Here is a 12,314-nt window from a genome sequence, read left to right on the forward strand (position 1 = left end):
AAACTCACATTTTTTTTTTATGGTCAATGTGCTTCAAGAAAGTAAATTAAATCACTCTGTGTGGGCTATCTCTGCCCAACCTTGCCTCATCTCTTTGCTAATACCTTCATCAATGCACAGATTTCTGCATTCACCCTAAGGTCACGACCAAAACAATTTAAGCTAAAATGTACACAAGAAAAAAAAAAACAGCCACCTCAACCCTTTAATGCAAAAGTACATCAGAATGCTTTTTTTTTTTTTGTATCTTTAATTCAAGTTTCACGTCACTTCTCTTCTGCTCTCTTTTACTTGTACAATATCCTGCTGATGAAAGCCGAGAGAAAAACTTCACATCCAAACATCAACACAAATTCAGGCTTCCAGAGACAAACGATTTCGAGTAAATACAGCCGACTTTCCGATAGAGGAAAAAGGGGGACGGGGAGGGGAATAACCACAGAAGTACCCTCTGGGAAATTTTCTCTGATCAAGTGCAATGAGATTAACCAGTTCGACGTGTACTAATGAACAGGAGATCATAATGAAAGGAGCTTGTAAATGTAGCAGAGGCATATGAACATGAAATGAAGCTTTTCCTGCCTGGGACCCGATGAAACACACCGACTAATGCACAGGAAACATTTATTTCACCGTTCCCCAGCAGACACCCCGACAACAGCAACCAGAAAACTCGATGGTTTGGGATCTGTTGCGAGTACGTCACAACAATTGCGCCTTGTGCAATCACACACGAGATAATGTCTGAATCAATCTGTTAAAGGTACACTGTTAAGTCATTAGTACAAAGGTCACTTTTATGTTAATGTTTCTGACATTTCAACACACGCCTGTTAGAGAGACGTAAAGAGGCGCCGTGCGCATTCGGCATTTCTACACAGTTAAACGGTATTTTAAGAGAAGCAAGATGTCTCCGTGGAAAACTTTTTACACTCGCACATAATAACAATAAATACATTGTGTGAACTGTTATTGTTTTTATCAGGGTAGGAAAAAAAACAGTTTTCTTTTTATCAAGAATTTGTTGTCGACGTTAAAATAAATATCTCTAAATGTAATTTTATATATATATATATATATATATATATATATATATATATATATATATATATAAACTTTGGGTCTGATCAAAACTGACTGTCATAAAGGTACGTCACTCATAACACACTGAGACCTCAGATTAACGGAAAGCCGTCGATGTCCAACATGACCTGCAAGTTTTAAAACCAGTCAGCTACTAACTTTTACAATGGTTGCAATAAGTTTTTTTTTTTTAATTTATTTTTTTTACTGGCAGGAACAGACAAGATAGATAAATACTCACAGGGAAGCACATGAAAGGGACACACAACACAAAGTACAATCCCATACAGATGACAAACGGATCTAAAAAGGTTTGAGGAATCAAAAGGGGAATCTACAGTCAGATGCAACTTACTGATCACATAGTCTCCAAATGGATCCTCATTCTCTTCATCATCAAGGTAAACTGAGAGAGAAGAGATGGCAGAGAAAAAAAGAAAGAAAATAAGAAAAAGGATAGAAAAAAAACAAAGAAAAAGCCTGGCTTAGGCAACCAAAGCAAAAGTGAAATTAAAGAAAAATCAGACACGGATAAAAAAAAAGAATACGTGTAGGTTTAAAGAAATCAAATGAAGTCCTACCCTTCCATTGTCTACTATTTTGCTCCTAATGATGTACTCTGCTTTCATGGAAGAGGAAAATTTTGATCACTGACTGGCGAATTTGTAATTTTCTCTCAGAGCTCTTTCATCCTCACCCTCTCTAGCAGGACTGAGGATGGTACGAGAAGCCATTAGAGCTCACTAAATTTTCCATTAAGGTAGGTGTCAACAGGCTACAAGCCAAATGCTATGGGGAATTTTTTTTTTTTTTAACCCCATTCCGGCCTCTCTCTCTTCGCCGATGATAATGCCATCACTCCGACCGGACAATCACACACGTTGTCCGTGTTCCCATCTATAATCTTTCCCCTCTCCATTTGTTAATCATTTAAGTTTTCTTTTTCTTTTCTGCTCTCCATCACCCCAGGCTCTCATCCTTTAATGTGAGTTAGCATCCATCTACAGTGATCAATATCCCAAGGCTTTCGTTAAATGCTGCTCTTATGCATCCGAGACTTAGCGTGCGCGTCCGCCCGAGAGTGTCTGTTGTTTTGGTGTCCGGCGTGCATTACCAGACTTCTTTTCGACATCAGGCTCTATTTGATGTTGCTTTTACTCAGCCGGAGACACTAAAGAGGGACAACGTGGTCTCTCCAGTCACGTCTTCTGTTTGCGTAAAATGCGAGAGCGTGTACAAGCGGCATGTTTTAGCATGTTGAATAGGCCGGCTGCTATCGATCCCCGAGCGCCGGACATGTTTCAGGCTCTTGACATCAATCAAAGACACGGACGCGTAGAGATTCCCACTGCGTGTGTTTTGTCACTTCTCTTTCCTCGTTCCAGCAGGTCTTAGTGGACGAAAAGTCCTTGAACCAGTGGGCGAAGAGTTGAAGGTGTTCACGCCGCGCACACACACATTCATGCACGCCTCCTCGCTGGTGTGTATTTGTGAAAGCGAGCTGTCAGTGCTGCTCTCACACACCATTCATCACAAGCTACTAATTCTGTTAGACCATTGTGGAGCCTTTTGCACCCCACGTTGCTCTCTGAAAACTCAATCAGAGGCTAATGCCCCCAACCCCTCTCTGGCGCACACGCACGAGCTCTCACTCTCGACTTCCGCCTCGCGCGCATGCTCACGGACGCCCCGGGGGGACAGCAGCGGTCTTGGGAGGCCACACCAGCTCGGCTCCGTAAGTGTTGCTTGTGTTTGATGGACAGGAGAAGCCTGACCTTAGTTACTGCTGCTGTGAGGTGCTGCAGCTCAGACCTAACCGGTAAAAGTCTGAAGGAAAACAATGTCATTTACCACTTAGAAATTTTACAGTATGTAGCCTTATTAGCTGAGGCAAAATGATTAAGATTCATAAATCAATTGGTCCAACAGTTTCATTATCTGTTTAAAAAAAGATTGTGACTTATTGACCTTCCCAAAGAGTGATCTTTGTCAAATATAAAGAAAGAAAAAAAAATAAAAAATAATATATATATATATATATATATATATATATATATATATATAATCCACTCATCTTTTAAGAACTTAGGATATCACCTGTGTTACTTGGACTAGACCTATGATCTGGCAAAGGCATTTTGGAAAGAGTTGGAGAAAATCAGTTCTTGTAGGTAGAAGTCAAATTTGAGGTGTTCATGTCCAAAACTTTGACAGAATAATTGCAATGTGTATACCAGGGTACACAGCATGTTGTGTTCAAATTCTTAAAGTCACAATTAAATACCATCTTAACCTCCTTGATTACACAAAAATTGATTCTGTGTCTCATTTTTTCAGGGCAAAAAAAAAAACAAAAACTTGTTAGCCATGTTGAACGAGCTTTAATTTATAGTTGCTTCTTTTGTGGTATGCTAAAGAAGAAGAAATAGGACAGCGCGGGCACAGGGACTTTGCCACCTGTGGCAGCAGATTTGATTAGTTAATCAGAGGAATCGCTTTGCTGAACTCTGCTTTTATAAAGCGTAATTACAGTGCCAACTTCAAAAAAAAGAAAGAAAGAAAGAAAAATGACAGTCGAAAAAAAATCTCCCTGCAGCTGTTTGGAAATTAAGAAACTTCTCTTTCTTCCCCCATCCCTCTCCTTTCTTCAACACCACAAAAAGTCTTAATGGAAAAGCACCAATAAATAAATAAATAAATAAATAAAAATTGGATTGTGAAGCGGGCGTCGTGTGAGGGCGGGAAAACGGGCACAATTGAGCATGCCCAGATAGGGGGGCAGGGAAAAGCCAGAAAGGCCACACTAAATTTAGCGCCACCTTTTCATTCTCTAATTATAAGATTAATGCATCCTGCCACGTAACGTCACATACTACCTCGTGATTTATTATCCGGGCGACCAGATGGAGAGATTGAGCCAAGTGAAGGAAATACAAGAGGGAGATGGTCTGAAAGCACCTAATCAGCATGCATGTGTAATTAGGCTGGATCTTAGCTGCGCAGCGAGTCTGTGCAGAGCAAAACACAACACAACACTGAAGTGGAGTCGAATTTGTTCCGTTTCCCTCAACAGGCTGCTGTTTAATTAGCAGAAAAACGCGGAGGCATACGGATGCCTCCCAAACACATGTGTAGAGGACTATATTGATTGTGGCCATGACTTTGAGTTTAAATAAAAGTACATTTTAAAAAATCAGCCTTAAAACTTGATCTCACTTCATCCATGCATGTACTAATCATTCTTCCTCCAGGTCAGCACAGATTGGAAGTGGCCATCAGGCTCTGGCTGTGGGGAAATTTACAAGCCCTCCAATATTCCTGCCTGTGTTTCCAGACGGGCATTTTACGAGGCAGCACACAGTTGTGACGGTAAATCTCTTCTTCTTCCATGCCAAAATGAAATCACCCGATGCTGCTCTCCGTGGCCCGTATTTGTAAGTCTAAGCGAGCTTGTGTGTGTGTGTGTGTGTGTGTGTGTGTGTGTGTGTGTGTGTGTGTGCGCGCGCGTGTGTGTGTGAGGATATTGCGTGCTTGCCACTGCCAAGTCAACGCTCAAGTCTCTTTATTTTAATAGTGTCTGGAAGGGGCTGTAAAAGATTTCGTTCAATATTCAACAATAAAGCTGAATGTAAGGAAACTCTGAAATCCCTGCGCCGCACTTACAAAACTAATTTGATGACCTTAACATATTTCTCTGTAATTGGAATTTAGCAGTAAGTGAAAAAAGAAGAAGAAAAAAAATTAATAACAAGAAAGAGAAATATAATCAAGTTTAAGTTCGGAGACTGAGATAATGTATATAAATCTGCAGAATATATGCCTCAGTGAAGTACGTGTTCCTATTAATTGATGTTATTTCTGCAAGTTTTGCCTCCTTTGAAACTTGTTGTGCGTGATGATATCCGTGACTGTTCTCACCGAGATATTATTCAATAAAAATAACAAATGCTCCACAATCAAATATTTATAGAATGTAGTTTTTAAATTATTGATGCAAAGCAGCTCATTACCGAACTAGGACTGAGTTTGAAAATATTGTGCTTGGGAAAAGAAAAAGGGAAAGTCTAACGAATGGATACTGAACACAAATACTGGGGTTTTGCTATGTTCAGATTTGCATTTTAAGAGAAAAAAGGAAGTGAAAAAGTAAATTTACTCAGTGTTTCTGCTCGTTTTGACTGACTGGTACGAAATGTGCTTAAATTACAGCAATATAATTGCACAAATGAAGCATATAGAGACATGTAGAATATAAAGTGTGTAATACAAAAAGCAAAGACTTTTAAGTAGAAAGTTTTACATACAGTAAGGAAAATCATCAGGTGAAAACAAACTGAATGTCACTCCCAGTCAGCAAATAGATTTCAGCTGTCATTATTACTTCGACAAAAACTAGGACCAGGAGTAGATGTGTGTGCAAATTGTGCACATAACAGAGTTGAGTATAGTTGTAACCATTTATATTTTGACCAATGGCTCGTTCATTAATCTGGAAGAATTGTTGGACCAGTTTTCTTTTACAACAATGTTGAAGTTTTTGACATTTTTATGCAATGAGTAATGCAAAGCTCTCAACAAGACACGTTTTTTTACTCTCATTAAATAAAGCTCAAAGTTGGACTTAGGCATTGGAGCAAGTTTAAATTATTTCCATCCACAGGTCGTTTTGTTATAGATTTCTTGTGCGCTCCACATGGGCGATGTTCATTTTGTCGCTTTTCCCATTTTGTACATTTGGTAGAAAAAAATTTTCCCCCCAGCACAAAAAGGAGCCGTCTGCAGCAAAGTTTCATACTCATCATGCCTCAATTCACACTCGCCTTGCAGAGGTTTTAAAATGGGTTTGACAATTTTAAGACAATTTTCTAAAACCAATCTGCTGCTTAAAATTTTGGTTATGACTCCAAAGTTTTGCTCGAGGCTATTTTGTTTGATGAAGGGTCCTAATAGTCCAAGTCCAAGTAAGGTTTCGAACCATTCGGGGCAAAGTGAGCTTGAAGCTTCAGATGTTTTTCAATCACTCTAAGTCAAATTTCAAAACTAATGATTGAAAAAAAAAAAAATCTATCAAATCAATGGCGTCTAAGTTACCTGTAATCCTGCATCGCTTCAGGATAGGAACGTAAACGTAGTTTTTATCCTCAAACCTGCATCACTACTTTGATACGTTTCATGTTTATCAACAGTCCTCTTGTAGTCATTTAACATTTAATTCAACCTTCATAAAAAAAAGCTGCTAAATGACCTGGCAAAATAAATAAACTGGTATAGAGCAATTAAACACAAGGTTGCACATTGTGCTTTTTAAAAAAATACAAAATAAAGAGATAAGCTGGTGCTAAACGGCAGCTAATGAATATGAAACTATGGAGCGGTTTAAGTTTCTCCGGGTTTTGCTCATGAATGAGGGTGAAAAAAATGGAGCGGGGTTATTGATAGGTTTTGATTGGTTCTGCATCTGCACCAATCAAAGTCATAAAGAATTACAAACCATGTACTCTGTGTGCTGTACTTTGTATGCTTAATTTGATTGTTGTTTTTCTTTTTTGCTAAATGTGATAGTGTGCAACACATCCAAGCTGTCCTGCTCTGGTCTTATCTGTCCAAATTACATTTTTTTCTTGTTGTTTGTTCAGATGCACTTAAGCCATGCTGCCGTTTCCCCTCGCTACACACAAGAATTTTCCTTTTGGCAATCCTTTCAGACAAGCCATGCTTGTTCTGTCTTTTTCTTTTGTTTTTATTTGTTCCTCCATACACTTTAACATTTAATATACTAACTGTAGACTGCGAGGCAAAGCTCTTAGGATTTTTACAGTTTCTCTGAGCGTTGCACACCAGCCTGACATTGGGGTTAACCTTGTTGGAGCATCCACTCCCGAGAACGCTGGTAACTGTTATAACATGTTCCACTTGTAAATAATCTCTCTCGATTGGAAAATAATGGACTCCATCTTGTTAGGACAACATCCCATAATCTTTAACAGACTGGTGAGCTAATACAATCACTTATCTAAGATTACTCCAGATGCCTTTCCTCCTTTACTCTGGGTCGACATAGACCTTAGAGCTCCACGTTATCCAAGGGTCTAAACTTCTCTTTTCATTGAGGTATTCACACATATAGATGATTAGTTATGAAAATACGCTTGATGGATATCACTCCATTTTGGGAATTTTGACACACTGTTGCTGGAATTTGGCATTCACCGAATCTCACCCAATCTAGAGATGTAAAACCAAAGAGCATGTTGAGGAAAAGTGGAGACTATTGCCAGCAAACTGCTGGGCATCCGTTTGGGTAACTCAGCACACATCTCTAATCAGAAACCTCTTAACAAGGTGAAAAGTATTCTTGCTGATCAGAGGGATCACTAGTTGCCACAACTTTTTAACTGCTACCATCAAACAGAAAAAAAAAAAAAAACAGTCCTTTGTACTGAAAGCAATTAGTTTCTTCAACACGTTGAAGCAATGGGTTGTTTTTTTTTGGCGAGATGGTCGTCTTTCATGGTCAGCTGGTGTGAAGTGGTAGGATTTTTATGTTCCTTTTGTGACACTATGTTTTAATTAATTATGTATGTATTGTATTTTACATAAGTTAGATGATCATGGCGAATGTGTCAGCTGCATGCAGATGAGCCATGACTTGTTGAGTCCGTCTAAATAATCGTCTACAGTTAAGTGTTTTTTTTTTTTTGGTTGAGACTGTGGGAGTCAACCACAGCATTTTGATTTTTAAATGTGATGAGTTTTTGTTTTGCTGGTTTGTTTATAAGTCTGTAAATTGCACGCATCATGAAATCACTCCAAATTGTGTCTATTGAAGACAAAAATGTACTGTAATCTATTATAAATTAGTGAGAAAGGGAAAGCCCATTGTTAAATCCATCATTGGTTTTAATTCTGGACTATTTTTCTTCTGAATTAAGTATTTTCTGAAAACGATTGGTTGCAGAGAGGTTGAAAGGCGTGGATTTTAAATGACATATAGATATCTAAAAATACTTTTTTAATGCTTTTTTTAAATTGAAAATTGTTTAAAATCCCCATTCAAACTCACAATTATCCACTGCTTTATGTAGGTCCACCACATGAAGTTCTTACAAAATGCTTCGTCACTGAATACTTTTCAGTAGCACTCTGGGGGAAAAAAAAAAAGCCTGCTTAGTCACTGATAAAACCATGCAACACATGCTGAGCTTGAACTCAAAAACCCACAGAAAAATATACATGCGTCTCTGTTGACAGCACTCTACATCAATAATGTGACTTCAAGTTAAAAAAGGTGTTTATGTGGTGCTAAATGTGTTGAGACTAGCAAAGATGCCGGCCATATATTGCAGGGATCACACTTTTTAAATCTGTTATTGACCCAGGTTGTGTTTTGTTTGTTTCCCAGGCTTTTCATGTCTTTCAAACAGCTAAAAATAGCTCACGTAGTTGGGTAACTTGAATGATATTTCTCCTTTTGGTGCGCTCTTCATTTGTTAACATCGTGACCTAAACTGTTTTAGCATCCAATCAAAAAGAATAAAATAAAATAAAAATGAATGAGTCAGAGGAAATGTTGGCACAAACATTCTCTCCAGCCCACACTTCTTAGCAAACACGCTTCTAATTAGGACGCCACGTTTTTTAGGGGGGGGGGGTTTATGTTTCGGTCGTGAACTCGACACAAGTGTGTGTTCATCCACATGTATGCTTGTGCCCTTAAGGGGAGCCCCGTACTCTTAAACCAACACCTGTCAGTCCTCAATGACAAGAGCATAACAAGAGATTGTGAGAGGCACGGTGTGAACGAAGACAAGAAAGAAGAGGAAGCTTGAAATTACGAAGAAGGGAGATGAAAGAAGGGTGAGATGGCAGGGAGGAGGAGAAGCACGGGAAGGTGAGACTTCTGAAGATTGCTGCAGACGCCACGAGATGAGAGAGGTGCAACATGACGTTCGGTGTTTAGGCCCGTCATCGTCTTTTTGATTTGCCACCATGCGCTTATGATGTGTTCCTCTGTCTGCTGCTATTATTAGACCCTCAGATCATTGTGTTGATATTTTGACATCGGGGCTCGAGTTGCACCTGTTTCGCACTCCCTCACATGTGAGGAGTTCGGGGCTCACACACCGTTTCCCTTCTCAAGACAGACAAAAGAAGAACAGGCAGACGGAGAATGACAGCCTCGGTACGATTTTTTAAATTTTTATTTTTGTTTTTTTTCCACACAAACACTCGGAACCAGAACGCACGCTCTCTGCCTCGGCTCGGATGGGAGTGGAACCTTCTTCTTTGTATGGCATCCTTGTGTTTTTATTCAGAGGAAGATTTAAGGGCGAAAATGTGAGATGTCCTTATTCCGAATGACAGCTGTTTATAAATTAAGTTGATCAGACAGAACACGCAGGCTTTTTTTTCTTTTTTTTAATCAAACTGTTGCACCTTCCTCTGATCTCCCCATGCTGCCAGACACGCGAACGGAGGGGTCTGATGTAAATGTGTCGTCTTTGAAGCCTTGAAATGAGCTTTAGCATGTGAGTTGTTGGTTTCTCTTAAAAGTTCTATAGAAACCTTTGAAGTCCAGAGTTGCATTTTATTGGTTTTGACACATGCTCTCATAATTGTCCATCTATCCCACATCTGTGCTCACTAAGCATGGCCAGTATCAGATTGTCAGGGGATGAAAACCTTGGGTAAAAACCAATATTTTAGATTAAACTTTCAGTCTAAAGTGTAAAATATGATTGAAACGCCTTTTTTTATAATAATAATATTCTTAATATTGTTAATATTTGCTATAGAAAACATGTAGAGTAACATTTATTGTGATTTTAATACAGCGAAACAAAGATATTAATATTAAAATGTAAAATAGATAAGAAGAGCAGCAGCACAGAGCTCCATGGTAACTCGGGAGGAGCTGCAGAGACACACAGCTCAGGTAGAAAAATCTAACAGCATCTGATTGGATCCACAAATCTGGTGAAGTTGTAGTGGAGGAGTCTGTTTTTCAGCTAGCTAACAAATAGTGTGAAGAAACAGGATGGAGAGACACAGAGTTGCTTCACTCTGTGTTCCATACGGACGAAGGAAACTCTAGCCTCTGCTCTTTGATGTTTCACTTTAAAAAGGACTTTACTAACACTACAGAACACTACAGAAGAACAGAAATGTCCTTTATTGTCTCACAGTGAGGAAATACTTGAGAAATTCCTGACAGAACATTGTCAAACTCTCAAAACTATAATACTGCTAACCAGACAATGGTTATAGTAAGCTGATATACCTACATTTGTCTTCTTACCAAAGGCAGTTTTAAAACAGAATAATTATTAAGAGATGAGTTGCTCTACTATATTTTGTAAACAAAATGGCTGCCTTAAGTTTAAGTGATTAGAATTATTCCCAGCCTCACAGATGAATGTTTCTGGTAAGCAAGAGGAAAGTGTTTGTGATGGTTTTCCCCTCACATGACCAGCATTGTGCAGCAACATGTTAGGGCCCCACAAAGCCAGAGAAAACTCCAGCCACTTTCTTTAGGCTTGAATTGACTTTAAGCCACATGAACGATACGACAGAAAATGTTTCCTGTTTTGAGAAAATTGTAAAACCTTCATACCAATACGTGGCCTATAGCCAATCTGATGGTAATCCTGATTAGATTGATGGAGGGGAGTGACTGGATGGTTGTGGGGAGTTTTATCTTTCCTGTAAATAATAAGAGGAAGAACAGACCCTGAAAACTTTGTCAATACGTCACAGAGCCAACACAGAAGGACGCAAGGCAGCCAGGAACGCCGCACTCCAAGGGGTCAGGTACGTTTTTTGGGGGGAAACGAGTTCATTCCCAGTTAAGGAAGCAAACGCCTCACAGGAATCTCCCGACCAGTTCTCCCAGTCATCAGCATAGATGCGTCCAACCGACAAAAAGGTTTGGCTTTGGCAGGAGCACAAGTTCTCCACAAATAACCACATTTGACAAAGTTTATTTATGGAAACCAGAAGATGAAAAGAGCCCTTTTGATCTCCACGCTGTGACATCATACTGCAGGCGAGCGATTATCACAATGCGGAGCTGGATTAAGCTGCTAATTTTACAAGGTCTGCAAATGTCGGCGACAGAGTGGCGTTCTCGTGGCCCTGAGACAAAGAAAAGCGGCGCGGCGTCTGCAGCTGATATCTGCAGCAACGAGATTAGTCTGGTAATTAACCACAAAGCAATTATCGGTTGGTTGGATGAGAGGCGCGTCTCTCGGAAGGTGTTTCTTGACGTGTTTAATAGGTGTTGAGTAGTTTGATCAGTCAACAGAAGTTGTTTCTGAGGCCTGCCGTCCAACGGCGGCTGATCCAAAGCTGATGCACACGCCAGCCGAGAAGTCAATTAATTAGACTGTTGCTCTTCCTTTCATCCACTTTTCATTAACCTCCATTGACACGTCGGCGGAGCTGGTGCACAGGTTTACGACTGCGTCGGGATTAACGAGGAAGTGGGAAGCCGGTAATAAACAAAGTTGCCAGAGGAAGGAGATTTCCCTGGATACCTCACACTTTCAGGCTACATCTGCAGTAACTCATATTCATGTTAAGAGAAAAACAAAACTTTCAGCACTATGTCAGCCGGTAAAACATGACTATTGATGTACAATGCCTTGCTACATATAAATATATACGCCCTGAACTGTTCCGTATTTCCTTTCCGTTACCGCCGCAAGTCACAACGGGTTATTACTGAGATTAAAAGCAGCCGACATAAAGTGTATATTTATAATAAGGAAGGAGATGGATTTCTATTAAAAACAGAAACATGAAAAGTTTGGAAAGCTCTGAAACGTCTCAATAAAATCCCGTGCAATCAAATGAAATAGTGAAACAGTGTCCACCTACTGACAATTCAGTCTCTTCATAAATACAGCTGATCTGTGAACAAACATTTGTGAGCAGACGGTGACAGGAATACAATAGGACAGATCAGGAATAGGATATCGATACAAATAACAGTGGCGCTTGAGTCTGGGTCGCCATCAGAGCAGAGGAGCGCCACCAGGAAGTGGTGTTCTTGGTATAAAGTTGAGGAAAATTTAAAAGCAGAGCTGAAGATACTGTTCGAACCACTTGAAAATGCAAACCCACCAGATACTCCCACTAAACTGCAAAGAAAAAACAAATGTAGAAGGAGCAAAAGGTCCATGGTAGATGTGCAGCATGAGAATGGAGAATGGGACGGAGGTTCATTTTGC

General features: G+C 39.6%; 1 protein-coding gene across 2 annotated transcripts in view; it reads right to left on the minus strand.

Moving 5' to 3' along the window:
• Positions 1–1,108: 1,108 nt before the first annotated feature.
• Positions 1,109–12,314, minus strand: part of LOC106956605 (teneurin-2-like) — a 108,456-nt gene continuing 97,250 nt past the window's right edge. For both annotated transcript variants that reach the window (XM_015047554.1, XM_015047555.1), the window contains one exon: positions 1,109–1,489. In XM_015047554.1, coding sequence (XP_014903040.1) covers positions 1,245–1,489 — 245 coding nt within the window. In that variant the 3' untranslated portion in view covers positions 1,109–1,244. The remainder of the gene's footprint in view (positions 1,490–12,314) is intronic.

The sequence above is a fragment of the Poecilia latipinna genome, unplaced genomic scaffold (assembly GCF_001443285.1).
Source record: "Poecilia latipinna isolate Pla-1442-1.1 unplaced genomic scaffold, P_latipinna-1.0 Scaffold832, whole genome shotgun sequence".
NCBI lineage: Eukaryota > Metazoa > Chordata > Actinopteri > Cyprinodontiformes > Poeciliidae > Poecilia > Poecilia latipinna.